At 40.1% G+C, this 20,171-nt stretch overlaps 1 protein-coding gene across 2 annotated transcripts in view; it reads right to left on the bottom strand.

Annotated features, from left to right (window-relative positions):
• Positions 1–20,171, bottom strand: part of ntn1a (netrin 1a) — a 57,157-nt gene that overhangs the window by 14,037 nt on the left and 22,949 nt on the right. For both annotated transcript variants that reach the window (XM_080464879.1, XM_080464880.1), the window contains exons 3-5: positions 12,181–12,369; positions 2,508–2,657; positions 524–577 (exon numbers count right to left, since the gene is read on the bottom strand). In XM_080464879.1, the coding sequence (XP_080321005.1) occupies positions 524–577; positions 2,508–2,657; positions 12,181–12,369 (393 nt within the window). The remainder of the gene's footprint in view (positions 1–523; positions 578–2,507; positions 2,658–12,180; positions 12,370–20,171) is intronic.

The raw sequence follows: 20,171 nt of genomic DNA, 5'->3' as shown, positions 1-20,171 counted from the left end.
ATCTGGAGAGAAAAAAAAACACATCCATAAAAGTACCCAAAGATACTTCATAAATAAGGTAAATAATGTCAGTATATGTAATTCATTGCTTCCACCACTGCTCTCATCCATTTCAAAATAATTTTTCTCATCCCGGCCTTATTTAACAGCATTCTGACTGGGAAAAAAAGGGAATTTGGAAGATAAAATATGATCAAATCAAACAAACTGCCAGACCCCAGAGCTGTGCACCAGACCAACGCCCCGCTGTGTTGCAGTTAGACTGATTAATTGTGAAAGTATGGGAGATTAAAGGAGGCACATCGCAGGGCTTCTACTAATGGATTTAATATTCATGAATCCCTAATAAGGAGGAGGAAGGCAAAGGGGATTCAATTTATCCTGCAGTCTGTTTTCTCACTAGTGGAAGAAAATATTGGGGTGAGGTATGGAAGTCAATGAGTGAAAAGGATACCACAACCTTTTTATTTATCTACCACATTCTCAGAGTCTTTTCCTTGTGTGTGTTTTAACATGTACTCACCGGATGGCTCCTCTGTGCTGCTGGACGGAGTCGTAAGAGGCGCAACTGGAATCTCTACTCCCAGAGAAAACATGATACAGACACAAACACATATCAGCTTCATTATTGTGTATGTCTAAGAATAATAAATGTGCCTTTTTTTTTTTAAGTATGAACACTTTAAAACACTTTGAAGCTTTAAACTGCACTCTGTGATACACACACATATGTATATTTTGAGTGTTTCATCTGCTTGGCAAGGAGTTTTGCGGATCTCAGGCACTGTGTTGTAGATTGTCACTCACAGATTTCATACCAAACCAGACCAATAATAATGACGGTGATAATAAGAACGACACACAAAACCTCCACGGGGTTATAAAGGTAATAGGTCTCACAATAACTTCAGTCTGTTACCACGGTCTGTTACCACAGCAGGTAAACTAAAGACAAAAATAAACTTAGCTCAGAGAAATATACATTGCTGAAGCTGAGTTAAACATTTTCAGGAGCATAACATTAACATAAACATAAACATAAAGTAGACTGTTCCTAATGTGTCTGTCCAGGTACCTGATGTTTTTTTTTCTTCCTGTTATCTGGCTTATAGAAGCATTTCATCAGTTATCTGCTGGGTTTTTACTCATTTGGACCCTTTTGTCGAAGTATAAGTTGATAACCTTATATCTACATATATAAAACTTTTATTCATTCATTTTATTATTTCGCTTTTAAGACTGAGTTGCCATTATTATTTCTTTGTTTGGTCCTCTTCACTTGTGCCCTGCTGCAGTGGTGCAGAGCTGTTGGGTTATCCAAAGACTTGATTTCTCTCCATCCCACTGTGCTGGTAGGGTATTGACACTCAGAGAAACCATGCATGGAGACCTGCTCTCTTTTCTGCAGAGGAGCAGGATGGTAACAGGAAATATAATACAATTATAATGTCTTTCTGTAGTGAGCAAGAGTTAAAAAAAAAAAAAAGAAGAAGAAGAAGAGGGCTCATCAAGCAGTCTGAGCGCTGAAGGCACAACCACAGAGACGTCTGAGAGACACATGCAAAGATAAAGTCCAACACACTCAGGGCGGAGGTGTGCAATAGTGGTGAGTGTGAAAGTGAGACATTTGTGTGAGGAACAATAACAGGAATAAGATCTTTTGAGCAAGTACAATCAGTTATTCACCTTTATACTTAATATGTACAAATCTAAATCTGTGGACCCGCCATTCATAATATTCATAAAAGATCAAAAAAATATCGAAATAGTTTTGGGACTTTATGACTTCTGACCATAAGAACTATGCCAGTCATCAGTGAAGGACTTTATCTTTATGCTACATCAATCAAAGCATGTTTGACACGTCTTTTTTTTTTCCTTAATTGAGCTATAAAAATAAGCCAGAAAAGTTAATTTAAAGTATCCATTAAAATTGTCTTTAGTCTTTAAATTAATATGTATGTTCATGCCTCAGAAGTAGCAAATTATAAGTACCTTATATTATCTTCGATTAAAATGTGTGGTTCTGGCAAAGGATCTAATCAAAATCCAGTGATTTTGTCACCTTTACCTTATATATCTTACTCACCAGGAGCACACAGCTACTGGGGCTGCTTTGTGAGTGTGGCATGAATCATGCTGCACTTCAATCTGGGACACTTTGGAGCTCGGAGATGCTGCTTTTAACAGCTCTGGGTTTTCACTGAGATTTATGAAGGCCAGTGAGCCGGGAAGGCCATAACATTGAGGTTTAGTTTAATGGTGTGTTTATTTAAGCAAGCAGATTTACTGGTCAGGGATCCGACAGTCGGACGTTAACCACTTTGAGGAAGAAGGATGGGATGACTCGTGTCTGCTCTAACAAGTGTGTTCACATCGCGCTGTACGCATCACTTTGAATATACACATAAGTGCATCAACACAGAGTGCAGTTTCTGTTGTGCTCCTGAGGCCAGATCACGTGTTCCTACAGTGAGGCAGACATGCTGAATCGTGGTTCCACGTACTTATGCAGGGTGCAATGGGCGAGCGGCTCTGCTGGTAGCCTTTAGCACAGCGGTTGCATGTGATACCAGTCACGCCGTCTTTACAGGGACATTGTCCTGTGGTTTGGTTACAGGTTTTGCCAGCTGCGCCCACGGGATGGCAATCGCATGCTGTGAGGAAACAGAGGAAGAAACAGTGAGTGGTCACGTGCACGCGCGCACACACACACACACACACACACACACACACACACACACACACACACACACACACACACACACACACACACACACACACACACACACACACACACACACACACACACACACACACGTGGGGATACACAAACCACAAACTATACTATCTATAGGGAGTGCAGGTGGGTACACAGCAGCAGTGTGGCAACAATTACAGTGGTGCGAGACAAGTGGAGGCGTGCACAGAGAGACAGAACTTACTCAGATCCAACGCAACGCTCGTTGAAAAAGTGCCTTAAGACTTCCCTTGACATTTCACTTTTTGTTACAGCCATCATATGAAAGCCGCCACGGCGCATTGTCAACATCACCAGACTTGAAATGTGTCTGTTTGTTCTCGTGCGCTGGCGCATGTGAACGCGACTGCCGGGCTCTGGCATGTCTACCAGTAGTTGAGCTTGCTTGGACTGCAGCTGTGTGTGTGAGGTAAAGAAAAAAAGGGCTGTGCCTGTTTACCAAATTATAAAATAATGGAGGATAATCCTAATAGCCTGTTTCTGATTAATGTCGGGCTTTGAATGCGAGCCCAGGACGTCTGTCACACTTCCTCCCGAACTGGGGGGTCTATCAAACACATATGCTTCAGGAATGTAATCATTTTCCAATTGCTCAATCCAAATCCAAGTGCTTCATTTATTTCACGACCAATCCAGTCAGGGTTTGAAAATCTGTGTTGAGTAATAGTTGTCCGCGAGTGTCTTTTTTGTCATTTCTATTTTTGTGGATATAAATAGAGATTCCGGTGAGGGGAGGATGTCTTCCACTCAGTTGATACTGTAAATCCTAATCCGTCATCATTATAATCAAAACATCGACAGAGCCAGAAACACAGTCTGTAACTAAATTCCACTACATTCCTCAAAACATGGGAGCTTCATTTTCAGTTGATTTCCTGGAAAAACTCAGAATTTCACTTTCAGCTGTACCTTTTGTGACACTTCACCTCATTCACTGCTTCTTTCCTGAGACTCTTTTTCCCTGTGCTGTGTCACTCTGGAAGCCTTCAAAGGAGTCGATGAATTGATGTATGTTGAGGTTTGCACAATGATACTGTGGTTTGTCTTTTTCTTTTTCAATCCCACGCCATTTGGCCAACAAACATTCAGATTTACAACTTCAAAACATACTAATTCCTTGAAATCACTTCATGATATTAAGTCGCTAATGCATGTGACAGAAAGGGACTAAAAAGAACCATGTGTTTTTTATCTAAACACCAGATATTACACTGTTTGAATTCAATTAATAGGAGGAGAGCTGAAGTGTCTAAAAGCAGTACATTCTTTATCTTTACTTTGACCGAGAGCAGTGATATGGTTGTTATTCAATCAGGCTGTATGACAGACAAGCTCTCGGGGAGATCCACATTTCACTGGGCCTCGGGGAAAAGACTGCTGTAAAAGCAGTAATGTAATACGGTATATCTTCTCTTTATGATTGACCTCTGACTCTTGGGAACAACAGAGTTGTTGTTTTTTTGTCAAATAATCTGACAAGTGAGGCATTACAAGACAACTCTTTCCTCCCAGGCTGAAGTCCATATTTTCTGTAGGACGATCTGCGTTTCAGCAGAGCTCCTCCTCTATCCTCTCTGGTCACACTCTCTCTTTTATCTCTATTGCCTGTTTCCTGCACTCCTGTACTCAGCTTCTGTTACTGGGCTTATCTCTGTGTGGGTACCTGTGCTGTTGGCCCTTCTTATCAGCCTCAGAAAACCTCCCTTAAAGTGTGTCTACCTAATAGTTCCTTTATCAGACCCATCTGTCACTGCTTTCATTGCTTTGTTCAGTAGGTCACATGCACGCACACGCACACACACAGACACACACACACACACACGCACGCACACACACACACACACACACACACACACACACACACACACACACACACACACACACACATACACACACACACACACGCACACAGCGTCTCAGGAAGCCCAATAAACAGCGTGGAGGCCCGTCCAGCACGTCTCCAGGCCTGTAAATTTAGGAGCATGTCAGAAGACTTTGAGGCACAAGGGGGGCAAAGCCAGTTCCCGGTTGGATCTTCACAGAACTCGCGTTATGCTTTTAAGAGCATGTGCCCATAACCGCAGCTCAGGGCCTGCAGCTTGCCAGTAAATCAAGGTGCACAGCACATGGTGCACAGGTGGGAAACATGCTGCCTCCTCCTTCTGAAGATCTGATCGTCCTCGCCAGCTTTAGAACTGACCGACTCGCTGTCCTTTCAGATGACAAATTGGTTGGACTCTCTGGCTGGAGGACACACCTGGTGACTTAAAGGACATACTCACTGCTAAGGTGTGAGGAACAGTTTAAGTGTGTGTCCACTTAAATGGTTAAGTGGCCGTGTGCTCGACTTCATGGCTACTTCAGATGACATGGGGAGATATGAGGATCAAACGGCAAGACGCTTTCACTGTCTCAATACTCAAAACAATAAAACTGAGATAGGTTCGTTTAAAAAGCAAATGTCTGAAGAACCTTTTCTAAAAACTTTTTCTCTGAGGGATAAACCTTATGTAGCCAAGATGATTACATTTGACTGCACAAAGCCGAATGTAAAACACAAATTAAAAGTGTTCATGGTTACAGAAATACAGTACCTTGTAAGAGAGTCAGCCCAGCACCAGTAAGAGATTGAAGTGAAAACTTTCAATGCCAACTATTTGAAGTCTAAACTCCCCTCTTGCCATTTCAGTTTGTACATATTGTGCCACTCGGAGTAAATTGTTTGTCCTGGCGTACAGCCAAGCGACCCGAGTCTGTGTTCTCCTATAATTTGTTTTGTGTAATTCCACAAGTATCTTTGGAGAGCAAATAAAGATTTGTGTTGTTGGATTGTTGAACTTCACATAAACAGCCTTTTGAATTGTAGGCAACATAATGGAGGGTGTGCCGTTTCTTTATTTATTGATCAAAATAACAGCCTCCATTAGACTGAGGAGTCATGTTTTGGCCACTGACAGTTCATAAAAATGTAGACGTGGGCTTTTATTTTTGGATATTAAATTCAATGCACAGCATATTAAACACATGTGCGTCTTTTTAATTGAAAACATGCAGATATCAGCAACGGCCGAACTCATGAATACAATAATGTTTGAATTCTGAGCAGAAAACATTTGATATGTACTCAATATAAAGAATTCTACTGCGTCGATCAAAGACGTATGATGAGGAGAAGGACGGAGGTAGTAGCTTGCTGTTTTGGCTTCAGTGAAAACCTGACTATCCTCCACAGGCCAGATATGTTCCTCATCATCCAACTGACCGATGTGATTATAAGGGGTTTGATTCGAAGGCTGTCAGGGTTTGAAATCAATCCATCAATCACAGAAACAAGTGTAACCGCTTCTTGCTAGATTTCATTAAATCAGACGGCCTTCTGAGGATAACTAATGAAACCCATGTCTTTTTATTGGACATAGATCACTTTTGTAAGGACTGCAAGTCATCCAGTCCATTGCAGACTTCCCATGGAGATGGGTTCAGATGGAAATCACCTGTGTTTGGGTGTCAAAAGATAAGACTTAATGCCCAGGTGACAAACAAGGATAACACACCAGCTGATTAAACTTTGGTGGCATTTGTTATCTTGGTTGAACGTCGGAGGAGTTCACATAGACCACACAGAGTGCTGCATCTTTTCCAGGTAAACCCTGTTTCTTCTCCCCGTCAAACGCTGTATGTCTGTTTTACTCTCATAATTTAAACTGTGAAAAATGCAAACAAGAGCTGACTGAAGACTACTCTAAGTTTACACTCTCGCTCAATGAGGGGTGAAGTTATAGATTTTGCCGTGTAAATGTAGCCACCGGGCAGGGCTCGCTCCGCTGTGGATAAGCATCTGCTCTCCTTTACTCGTAATGGCCTCCTATGGAAATGAGCTGCTTTCGAAGAGGATTGTGTTACACATATAAAAGCAAACTCTTGTGCTCCTCGACCTGCCTGCACTCCTTCTGCGTTTATTCTCTTCCAAAAGCCACACAGAGAAAGGTCCTTTCCCCGAGTTTAATAAATAACCAAAGCTCTTAATTGCTGTCACTTCGGTGCATGGCCCATGCTGCTTGAGGAGTGGACAGAAATTAGTTCTGCGGTTTGAGTTTCATTGAATTATCTTGAGTTATGATGTGGTGAACCTGAGAGAATTTGGCAGGGCGAAGCCTTGACAGTCTATGAAGGTGTCTGACGTAGGGAAAAAGTGGTGTGTGGTAACGTTGGTTTGTTCTTTTGTAAAGAGAGAGACCATGGTGTACAATAACACAAATTTCCATCAGTAATTCTACAAATATTGCTGGAAAAATGTTATAATTGGCTGAGCAAACAGTTCATGTGTTGTATCATTTGTCAGCTTGGGGTAATTACAACAGATCCTTTATTGTAACTATCTTGCTGTAACGGAAAACCTCAGCAGAAGTTGGACAGCGGTTGGTTATAATTACACTGAGTTGGGGGAGGTGGGAGGTGCATAAACTCTGGCAAATTTCATGGATTAAATTGAACAAAACTGTTTGGGTGAGCCGACAATTTTATAAACAATGATGAAATGTGTTTATACTTGAGTTCAGCGAGGGGCAGCAGTGAGTTTGAAGGAGTCAAGGAGAAATAATTCCCTCATGTGAGATGATTCAGTAATTACTAGTTTGTGAACTCTGGAGAAATCAGTTTAGGACATGACTACGCTTCTGCAAGGAGCCAAGGGGATCATCCATATTTTATAACCAAAACATTAAATATAGACTCAACTATTCTTAGACCAAAATCAGGTTGAGTCGACCGTAATTGCCTTGTTCTTTAAAGTCCAAAAACTATATTGATATGGATGTTGATGCAAGATGGTGCTCATTTTAAGTCATTTGATGACAGAATAATCCAAACAAAGAGCAGCTCAAGTCATAAATTAAATCAGTCACTTCATAATAATATGATAAAACTAAAATTGTCAGTTGTAGTGAAAGAATACCTCACATGGCTTGGCTTGGGGGAGTAACAACTACTAATCTCACTATAAAGTGTCAGAAAGAAGTGGCTGATCCTAACAACACAGAACACAGAACATTTTTACCTCATAATTGCTTCCAGTAATAATCATAATGATGTTGATGAATGATTGTTTCATATAATAAAACATTTTAATTTTGAGAGCTGCTAATTAACGTTTGAAACTGATATTTCTTTGGTCATTTATCTGTCATAAAGGTTTACAAAATCCTTGCAGGGTTGATAGATGAAATCATTATCAAGTTTTTGTGGTTGATCAACTGATCTGCAACCAGATGTGATACATTGCCGGTTTGTTTTGTTGTTGTTTTGTTTTTTGTTTTTTTTACATAGCTGATGTTTAAACCAGGTGCATTTTCATGGCTTTTGACTTCACCTCTGGATGCATTTATCTAAAATTCACTGACATTAGTCATCACTCTTGTGTAAGAGAGGAGCTCAACATCAGTGGACCTGAAGCTTTCAATTGGTGACATATTTCTTTGTTGTGTCATGCTCCTTATATTTGTTTGATTTGTTACAAAATAAACAAATTTAAATTATTCAGATATTTGTTTTCCATTTGGTGACCCAAATCTTGCTTGCCTACAATGTCTGCAATATTTTGGGGGGAATAATCATTATAATCTGGAATTAGAGCGCATAAGAGATGTTTAGTTTTTGTTTTTTTTAAGTTTATCAAGCAGTTTATCATACTTAGAAACTTTCATCCTGTTTTGTCCAAACTAAAAATGTTTACTACAATCACAGAAGCCACATCAACATTTTTTGTGGGACGGTGTAGTTTTTTTCAAAATTTGTATAAAAACTGGCACTTCCGAGTTAGACTTCAAAGATAATGACATCAATGTGTTTTACTCCATATTGTCAAGCTGTAAATCCTTGAGACCGTTTGATTTTGGTCAGTTTTACACTTTTCCCACTTTTGTGACTTTAAAAAAAGTATCAAAATTGACTCTTAAAATACCCCTCTCCTGCTCCTTTGATATGTTTCAGTCAGATTTCAATCCACGTCACAGCACTGAGACACCTCTTGTTAAAGTCTTTAATGACATACGTCTGAACACAGGCTGTGGGAGAATCTCACTTCTGGTTTTACGTGATCCGAGTGCAGGATTCATCACTGTTGATCAGAATCATTGGCCAGTACCGACCAGCCTTGTTTATATCCCATCCAGAAGAAAGGGACTTCTATGTGTCAAGTAGTAATTCAAAGTCCGGGCTGAACAAAATGACACGTGGAGTTCCTCAAGCCTATGTCGTGGGACCATGTCTGATTGGCATCTGCATGCTCCCATTGGCCAAGATTTTAGACAACAAAAAAAGAATGTGCTATCATAACTATGCAGATGACACACAGATTTACATCACTCTCAAACCAGGAGACTGAGGTCCAATACAAACCCTGTAATGTCTTTGGCCCAGAATACATTTCAGATGTTCTGTTAAATTGCCAGTCAACTCGACCTCCCAGGTCATCTGGATCAAACCTGCTTTCTGTTCCCAGATTCAGAACCAAACACGCAGTACCTGCTTTTAGTTTTTATGCACCAAATATTTGGAATCAACTCCCTGAAAACTGAAATATGAATCTAACTCTAAGTTCTTTTAAGGTCCTGTCCACATGAGCCAAAATCATCTTTTTTCCTCCCTGGCATTCTCCCAAAAGAATCTGTCCACACGTTACTATGAACACGGCTTAACACGATGCCTAAGGCCACGTACTACATATGCCAGGCCTTTAGGGGCGCTGCGACTCACCAAATACACTAAAAATGAAGAAGACACATTGAAATATAGAAGCTGACTCCTGCTCATAGATTTCTATAAAACTCTGAGTTATATAGAAGTTTATCCTGCTGCTCCTCCTGGTACTTAAAAAATTAAACATATCCTAAACCTGTTAGTATCAGTAGCTCAACCTGCTCGATCATTTTAGAATTTCCCCACTCTGGGACTCGTGTTACAAAAAAATTCATTTGGGGGCCGCATAAAATGCTGGCCCCGTGTGGATGATCGGCCAAAACTGGTGCGTTTACATGAAACGGCGTCCTCATGTGGACAGGCCCTAAAACCAGGCTGAAGATCTTGCTGCTTACTGCTGCCTTGTAATGAAACAAGTATTGATTTTATGTTGCACTGTATCTTTAACTCTTGTACTCTTATTCGTAATGCTTTTCTATTTAATTGTTTAGATGTTTTCTGTTTAATCTAATGTATTTATATTTTTCTTTCCTTTTTTTATTAACCTTTCTAATTGCTCTTGCCACCTGTACATGCTAGTTAATATAAAACATATAAATTCAAATTGCATTACTGCTATAGTGTGCTTTATAAATTTCAATTTTTTTACTGAAGCAAATCAAAGAGGATTATTCAATCGCCACATTAGTGTTGATGAGTATGTCTACTGCATATTGCAAACAGTAGATTTTGTGCACAGTTGCAGGTTAACGGGCTGAGCGCTCCTCTGTTGTGTGATGAAAAGCACAGAAGGACCATAAGGCACCTAACTGTTCTATTTTAAGAAACAAACCCAGATCAATGGAAGTTATGAGATGCTGAAAGAATCAAGTCTTGGACACATGAGAAGGGATGTAAAAACAACAGAAATGATGTTAAATCTCCATAATAAGCTCGCCTGGGAGACACAGCAGAGGATAGGGGTTAATGATACACAATGTCCCGTCGTGATGAATGTGTGTTTGCATTCCTGGCTGACAGGCGAATGGGCCCAAAGCCACGGAAGGTGTTAAACTCAGTTTAGGCACATTGCTCAAAAGTGACTGGACGGGGTGACTATATCCTCACATTTGTCGAAAGCTTTGTTATTAATTTTTGGTCATTCAGGGAAGAAAGCATGCTTTGCTATGGGTTGCTGGATGCCAGGAATTTAATAAGGTTGAATGCATCAAGTGCAACTTTCTTTTGCATGAGATTAATGCATGTTTTTGTTGCAGCTACATGAAACAGGTCAAAAGGATACGCCCTCTACAAAAGGGAAAAACTGCAAATTAAGAAAGTGAACAGTGTCAACAGACAGATTTATTTCATCAAGGGTATGAATTGCATTGGTCTGGAGTTCAGCTGAACAAAGCACCTCTTTGCAAACCGCTGTTTTGATCTAAACTAACACCAGATTTTGTTTGGTGTTTGATGTTTTAGAGATGTTTTACTCCTACGACAGGCTTCTGTGACACTGACTGATGTGCGAGTTTATTTATTTACTTCTTGGTGAATGATATAAGAAAACTCAGGCTTAGACTGTCAACAGGAGGCTAATATTTCCTCTCGGACAGACCTTGGAAGTGAGTGCTCTGAAGTCCTCAAACAGGTATGCATGTATTTCTGTGTGTGTATGTACAAGCTCTCCACATACAGAGCGACTCTGAGGTGTCTCTGGACTTGTTTGCACAGGGATTCAGCTCCTGTTATCTTTCCCTGCAGCTACAGGAGAGGTGAGAAAACATAGTCTCTCTCTTTTCAGTTACCGCCGCCTCCTTCCTCCTCCTCCTGCTTCTCTCTTTCTTTGACCCTCATTAGCTGCGGTGAGGGCTGATGGCAGGCGATTCACTCAGCTTTCAGTGGCGAGCACACCTGTGTAGGGGCGTGCTCCTCTTGTCTTTTTCCTCTCTTCCTCTCCTTATTACCCATCGTCTCCCTTGCTCCTGTCTTTCACACTCCTGCCCACCTCCTGATTCTGACTTTTTTTTGCTTCGTTTCCTCCTCCTTCTGTCCTGCAGCACTTTAACCGATTTCCCTGGGTCCTCATTCGTCTTTGCCCTGCACAGGAGATCACTTCACACCTCGATTCTGTTTGTTTTGCTTGTCCTGTCATCCCCTCACCCCACCTCAAACTAAGCCAAATAACTCAGTGTCGATGAGGGAACACCCAGCCCAACCCACCCATACCAACACGACCTCCACAATCCCGAAAGACCTTCAACTCATCTTTGCTGACAGAGGGAGATGAGGGTGAGACAGGCTCAGGAATGCAAAGACTGTTGGCTTCCCCCCTCAGCTTCCTGTAATTCATCTACAGCCTTCATATCAGGCTCAAGTAACTTCAGCAGTGGATGGATTTGGGTTCCTTCACTGCAGGTTGCCAGTGAAGTGATGACTGTAACTTCACCAGAATCATTTTCAGCCATTGTTTCGATATTTGTTTGCTCTTGCTCTGTTTTGGCTTCTGGAATGTTAATCTAATGTTTTCACTTTTTGATGGTCTTGCATTTTCTTTGAATGATCTCAAACTGTATGTTAATATTGCTTCGAAGTATTAGTTCAATGCAGTTCCAGGTCTTGTAAACCAACTCATGTCTTAATGGTGCTATGTATCATAAGAACTTGCCTCTTTCAGTATAACCAAAAATAGACACAAGCCCTTTCGGTCAGCAAAGTAGGAGGCAAAAAGAAGAGCTCAGTACCTTTGCAGGCCTTCCTGTGTGAGATGGGCTTGGACAGGTCTCTGTAGTAGCCCTCTTTGCAGTAGTGGCAGTGGCGACCTGCTGTGTTGTGGCGACAGTTGAGGCAGACGCCTCCACTTTTCCTCCCTGATAGTTTGTAGAGCTCCATGTTGAAACGACACCTTCGGGCATGAAGATTACAGTTACAAGCTGTGAAGAAAATACAACAGAGGGGCAGACATGTTATAATGGTGTGAATGGTTGCGTTTTACTGAGTTAAATTAACATTCTTCCGTGAAAACTGAGGGCATTTGTTTTTAGGTGGACCAACATTGATGATCAGAAATTTGTAAAAGAAACGACAGTCAGTTGTCAGTCGTTTGTGTTGCATGAGTCGAGGAAGGATATTCCAGTGTATTAGCCCTTTACAAAATATATCATGTCGCTGCTATATATTCAACTCTAATGACATGGATATTGGCTTCACCTCTTTAAAGCAAATGCTGATGATGATTTATCACAGTTCATGAAAAAAAAAAAAATTTCTTTTTCAGTGATAAAATCTATAATAATCAATAATTGTTCTCTAAAATGTTATTTTTATCAACATGAAAATATCTTAGCTTTGGCTTCCTATCATTTTATCTACTCCATCTTATACTTTAAAATAGTACCCATAAGAAATTTTACCATGAATTTCCTAATATTCTCTGCATAGCGAACAGATTGAGACACCAGCAGCCTCAAACACATAATTTCTGACCGTGGGAAGAGCATTCATATTATATTATACTACCACACCAATGTTTAGCCCCGACATCAAGGAAATATTGTCATTTATATCATGAGTAACAGCTTACTACTGTCAACAATACACAGATGATACTCTTATTTACCAATGGAAATAACTGAACTCTTGTGATCAAATATTTGATACCAACACTACAGTACACACGTGCTATAGTTTGCTTTAGTAAGTACAAGAATAACAAGAAGCATGGTAATGTTTCTAAGGGTGCTAATTTACCCCGTTCAAAAGGAGAAATTTGGCTGAAAAGCTGCAGGTCAAATTCAACTTTCTCCATTATGGTTATTTTTAAATGCACACAAACAGAAATGTGTCGAAAAAATTCAAATGTGTACAGGCTTATTGATGGTTTATAAATGTTTATACATGCTCATATTTATTCATGACTGAAATCTAAGAGCTTAAAAAAAGCACACAATTTATTTAACAATTCTTTTTTGAGGTACAATTGTAAAATGCTTTGAAAGATGGATTGATGCGTTGGTGGAAATATACCTGAAGTTATCTTTAGTTTTCACTAATCTCAGACTGTCATTTCAAGTAAACCAGCCCCAAAACACATCCCTTTTCTAAAAGGGACTAATTTAGCATCTAATTGTATTTGTTGTTGTAAGTCTAAGTATGTAAACAAAAGTGTCATCTTAATAAGTGTGCTCTATTCACAATTTGTTTAAAAGTACAATAGTTTTCAGTTTAAAAAAGGCCATGTTGAAATATATTCTATAAACGCACTGAATTTAGATTAAGTTAACACTGGCTGAAAGGGAAGAATAATGAAGAGCCCCACCTAAGAAATTTACCACAAGCTGCCACTGTTTCTTAGGTTTAACTTAGAAAACGATGTGAATGTACAGTTTGTATCAACCACTGATGGCATCGACGTTTCTATTTGATTTGGTTTGATTGTATGAGACTGAAACCTCGATTTGAAGCCACAGCAGACACTGAGACCGAGTTTAAACTTCTCTGATAATGAGGTAAACCGCTGCATATTTCTAGTGCTGCCTCTCCTGAACTAAATTTACTTTTCTGCTCCTTACTTCCTCTTTCTGTTTCTCAAGGTCCTCTCCTGCTCTCCAGAGTCCATACTGTACTACACACAAAGTGAAGGCCCGGTATTACCATTCCTCCGTCCCATGATAATCCCTGTGAGCGTGTGCGAGATCCTTCTCTGCTGCTTGTTTACTAATGAGTACAGTTGCCAACGCTGAGTTTAATTAGCCGGCTGATGTTTATTCATGACTCTCTGGCAGCACAGTGAGGCAGACATGCCCAACTTCATTAAGGCTGGCCGTCCGAGACACAGGTCCTCCAACACCCCCACAGACACGCTCATGCATTATTAACTGCAACACTTCTGATACAGTTTGCAAATGCGAATGGTTATACACAATACTATACTCTATTTGAGTCTCTTTCCATTAAAATGAATGAAAGCCGAGTACCTGCTCAACTCAAATGGCCTGTTTCTGTGTTTTTAGTGTTTGTAAATATCTTGCTTTTTGGGTTTTTTTCTAAATGTGAGTGGTTATTTTGGGACTCTCGAGACTCCTTCTCTCCACTCCAAGGACCTAATTACAATATCTAAACTACACACTAAAAGTACACGCACACACACAGAGGCTCTGTGGTTTATCAGTAGTGACTTGGCTTCCCCGGCTTTCTGCCTCCCCTGCAGGATAGTGTTGGTTTAATTGGGGAAGCCTCCGCGCTCACTGTCCCTCCCTGCTTCAGACTACTGGTGTGCAATTCTGATTTATGTCAAAATATTTTTTTCTAGTGCCACAAGGACAAAACATGATATTTTCTGGGAATATCACAACTTTTCTGTTTGAAAAAGCTTTGTTGAATAATGTACGTCTTCATCAAGGCTCAAGAAGCATATCTTGACTAAAAGATGGGGTCCGGTTTTTTTCTGTTAACACAGAGAGGTTTGTCGGCACTCTGATGGTCCCAGTTTTCCTCAAAACCCAAATGATATAATATGTGATCATCATATTCCAGTCTCCCTGTATGCATCCATACAGTATACATGCATTTACATGTCATACATTTTTTTTCTATTATACCAATGTATGGATTGAGCTATACTCATGTTTGCCCTTTCTGATTACTTTCCTTTTATTCTATTTACAAGCAAATAACAGTTTTCTTTGAAGCTGCTTCCTATTTTCTCACTTGACTGGATTTATGTCATAGATCTGCTGTCTCATTGTTGTATTAAGCTACATTTACACCTGCTCATGACATGTATTGTTTAGCCTTTCAGACATATTTCTTTGCTTCCTGGCTCCACTGGAAAACCCCTCAAGCCCACCGATAGCCATAACCTGATACTGTGTGTCTGTGCTGGGAGCCAATGAGACAGAACAGAGGTTAAGAGGTTAAAATGTGTGTAAAACACCCTGCAATTAACAGGTGTTTTGTGACTCTTTTTTTTTTTTTTTTGCCACTTTTTGTAGCCACAGATTTCATCTGGTAAGTCTGTGGATTCACTTCTGTGTTTGGACAGCTCTTGTATGACCTGTGTGTCGCTGTGTTGAAAACCGTGAGCTGCCTGTCAATCCCGCCTGTGAATGCCGCGAGGCAGGTTTAGTCTTTTCAAGTGACTGGAGCCGGAGGACAGAGCTGGTGAAAGCTATCGCTAAGTATGGCTGCAGGAAACAAGGGTCACTGTAGAGAGGAGCAGAGTCGGTGGAGGATCAGTGCTTGCCATGAGGCCTGCAGACACGTCTCTGTTACACCACAAAGATTGTTTCAGATCTGTCCTGAGCAAAGCACCCGGTGAGAATAATACCATTGTCCCGGAGGGCATCGAGGCTGTGATCCAGACAGTATACTAGCTGGATGTGAAGGTGTGGGACTGAAGGCTAGATTGTGTTTTAACATATTGTGCTTCAGAAGATATTATCTCAAATAATGGGGACAAGTAAGAACCACTTTATCTAAACCGGCTGAATGATGTCAGATTGTTTAACACCCTGAAGCGCTGAAAAAAGACGACGCTACTATTGGTTCACCTCCATGCACTGGTTTAGAAATGACCTCACCACAGCTTCGATCAAATCAACAATTAAAGATAATGGAAAATGTGTAAGTAAATATGCATTTTGTCCAGCATGAGCTTATCAAGTGTCCTACAACATGGTAAAACATCTGCCTGTCATACAAACAACAGTATTATTCATTTTCTGTGGGGTTCCCTGTCTCAATTATCAATTAAACATAAAATCATATCAGCCACAAAAACTTTCCAATAACACATAACCACTTCCACTTTTAAAGCAGAGCCACGCCACTCAACTCAAACGGTCCAATATCCTGCTTTATGTATTTATATAAAAATTGCAGCATTATTAAATATGATTTGTGCCAAAAAACAGGCCTGCTGCTTGCCAATAATGAATTAGAGCTTATTATTTTTAGAGTGTCCTTTCACAGAAAAGTACATATAAAAAAACAAAAAAAAACACATTCTTTTCTTTTCCCCTCAAACAGAAACCTCAAGTATAATATGGGTTTCAGGGGCTCGACTTAAATTTTAGGAGTCTCCTATGTATCTTTTTTTGTTTAACAGACAGAACTCCATGATCACAATAAAGACGTGAAGAAAACTGCAGTATGTTTCTATTCAAATATCCCAAACACTGTGAGAACAGTGCGAAATAAGGGGGAAACAAGACCAAAGGGTTGACCTGCGTCAAAGTTCAAAAAGATAAACAAAATTGATTCAGATGTCAAAATTCATCATATTTGCATTTTTCAGTTTTGATAGTCAGCGCAACTAAACACTGCAATTTCTCATTGGATAGAAAAGCTGCCATCTTCCCTACAAAGTTCAGTTGTTTTCAGTTAAAAATGTTTGCCTTCATTCAAAGCATTTTATTTATTTTTAAACTCTAGTCCAAACCACACAAAACGTATTTTTGTTTTTCACCACGTCTCACACATCTGAATTCTAAGTAGATGGTAGGAGTTTCCACTGTTTCTAATTTTCAAAAAGATGCAAACATAATCACAACCAACACCTCAATAAACTGCTCTCTGTTTCTCAAGAAAAATCTGTTTACAGGTATATGGCTGAAATAACGGTGAGGAAAATATGGAAAGACAATGGAAAATGCACTTGGAGAATTTCAAGGTTCAATTTTGCTCCAACGATCCTCTGATTCAAACTATCAAAAGGTAGAAAAATAGAATCAAATGACAAAAAAAACAAAAAAACATTTAACCATTTGGTTTTTTTATACAATTTGATCATCAGAGTTAAGAAAGACTGAATTCTCCTTACAGGACACTCCAGGCCTGTTTTCAATCAGTTTAATTGCTTCAGTCTGGACTGCGAGTCACTGGTGGACTCTAACCGCCCCCAGGTGAGCAGTAAATAGAAGTGTGAACTGATACCTTTAAAACAAGTGTATCTGAATTAGCTGAATGAAGCGACGTTTACTCAAAGGCTTTCAACGCCTCCCGTCAAGTAGACCACAACTACTTTCGGTTACCAAACAATAAAGCTTCATGTAAATCCTGCAGCTGTTGGAGAAGTCCAACCCCCAAATCTAGAAATTAGCAGGACTCTGACTTGTGTGATGGGAGTTTCAGTTTCCCAAACATCCCAAGAAACACGAGGCCTCATCGCAGTGTCCAAGTGTGTTTTGGGAAGTTGGCTAATTAGTTTCTTTGAGTGGTTCCCAGCCTCCATCTACTGACCTCAATCTTACAGCAGCCTCTGAGGCAGCCTTCGCTCAGCTAATTAGAGGGAAAATTCTAGCGAAAGAGTTGGAGGTTGAGGTTAAGCTCATCTTACTTGCGATAAGCCTGATAATTGAGGGATGTTGGTCAAAGCCACAATTTGTTGTAAAGAGACACTCAAGCAAGTGATCTCTGCCACTTCTACTTCAACTCTTGGACTGGCCGGTCCTGCGAGCCAAAAATAAAACAGAGAGCATCTCTTATTGTGGGTTTTTTTGTTTTTTGTTTGGCTCAACAACACTGGACCAAATATTACACCATCATTCAAAGGTTACATTAGGTTTCTCTTGCAGTGGTTTGCGAGGTCTATGGAGGTCTCACCCCTCCTCCCGCCAATACCTCCACCACCCTCTCAACGAGGACAGCTAACCAAACCCAACACCACCGCCCCAGATCTGCTGGTCTGTGCCCCACTTTCAAATGAACACCAAGGGGGAACTACATACGTGAGCGGCTTACTTTTAATTCTATCAGTGGCCTGAAAAGTGATTTAACTTCTAAAATCTTCTAATGGGAGAATATTGGGTGTCCTGTGCCTGCTGGACAGTAGTCCACCATAACTTCTCTGTGCACATATTTTTTAGAAACCGTTCCTCAACTATCTGGAACAACTTGCTACTCCCCCTACACTATGTGTGGTGCATTAAATTATCTGATGGTGTTCCGTAGGGTCGTTTTTTTTGGGGGGGGGGGGGTCTCCTGCTCAGAACAATATGAAATACACACCCACTGCAGTCAGTACCACATTGTCCCAGACTCCCTGCTGCCTGCTCTGCCTCCCCGAGAACACGCATGCTGGGAGAGTTCGGCAGGTTTCAAAACATCGTATCCGATGTGTCACACAGAAATCCCAATTCAAGAGATCCAGTGAGTGTAATGCGTGCGCACATTATCCCAGTATTTCCTCATGACAGATTAACCGTGTATAAGAAAATGAGATGAAAGCGTGTTAGAATGGAACCGAGTGAATGTTTTTATTGCCTTCAAGAAGAAATGATGGTGAAAAGCAAGTAATGGGTCACACTTTTGATCGTGCTGGTAAAACATGCATTTGAACTGAGATCATGGTAAGTATAAAGGAGGCCAGATAAAATGATGAAATCAGCTTTCATGCAAAATTGTAAGTGTAACAATTGTGGCAGTTACTTATTTTAATACATTCAACAGGCATTAACTCTGATACCGTCAATTGTGAAAAAATAAAATAAAATAGGAAGCCTGGACTCCATAAAATAAACAAGTATCTGTAAAAAAATACCCTACAGTGTAGGCTATAGTTAGAGAATATTACCTGAGGAGGAGAATTAGATATTTTATTTATAGTAAGACACAAAAATGTTGTGTTAACTAAACTTCTTTAATGTCTGAAAGACACGTTAAATTCCACATTCCTCATTGACACTGAGTAGGTGTGATTGGCAATGTTACATCCGTGACAGGTTTCTTTCAGACTGATGTCAGACCACACCAATAAAGAGTATGTGATTCCCTCTCGAGTGGATTTCACTGAATCACTGACGACGACTGTTTCTCCCAAAACAATGGAAGAATTTCCTTTTCTTTTGAACCAAAACAACGAGAAATGACGTAAGTATTTCTGCTCACATTGCAACAAAGATACACTGTATATTTTTCTTCGTATAATCACACATCAGCTTATAAATCATGCCGATAATTGATTTAATTGTATCCTGTTTCCAAGGCTTATATGAACTGTTTATTTAACCTTTAATAGATCAAAGCAATGTCGCATATTCTGGTGTTTGATGACTTAGGCGTGGTCGTGGTATCCACAGCGATTATTAAAAAAAAAAAAAAAGCGCTAATAGGGAGTAATCAGGATGGAGATGATAGATTTGCTCAATCCAGTATTTTGTTTGAACTTTGATTTCGTTACTGCTATTGTGGTATTTTAATGGTATTATTTTAAATGTTGACATAACATGTTTAAATCCTTTATAAGAAAATAAACACAATTTGGAATCAACCTGTTCATTATATTTGTCTAGACAAAGCATGTCTGCTTTTTGTCTAAAGCAATCAAATCACCCTCTCATAATGTTACTAAATATTGTATTTTCACAAAGAGCAAGAGCCACGGCAGTTTAAAGAAAAGAGAAAAGAACGCCTCGACTTTATTAACTATATAATCAGACTTCGGCAAAACCAAAACGTCTTACGCCTTATTTCATTTCTATCCCTGACATTTCCTGGAGCTGCAGCTAGAACACATATTATAATGAGGTGTTGGGAGAATTCAGGGGAAAAAGAACATGGAAAGTCGAAGAAACACTGATAACGTGATGGATGTGTGAATTGCGTGGGGAGCTGAGGGTTTCTGAATGTGCGAACCTGTTTGATGTACACGCATGGTGGGAAACAACCCGGGAGTTGCCATGAAACTTGGAGGTGATGGAGTGAGCGTGCAGGGGAGTGGGAAGGGGAGCGGATG

This window comes from Lipophrys pholis (assembly GCF_963383615.2).
Source record: "Lipophrys pholis genome assembly, chromosome: 5".
Classification (NCBI taxonomy): domain Eukaryota; kingdom Metazoa; phylum Chordata; class Actinopteri; order Blenniiformes; family Blenniidae; genus Lipophrys; species Lipophrys pholis.
This window is presented reverse-complemented; position numbering and strand designations above follow the sequence as displayed.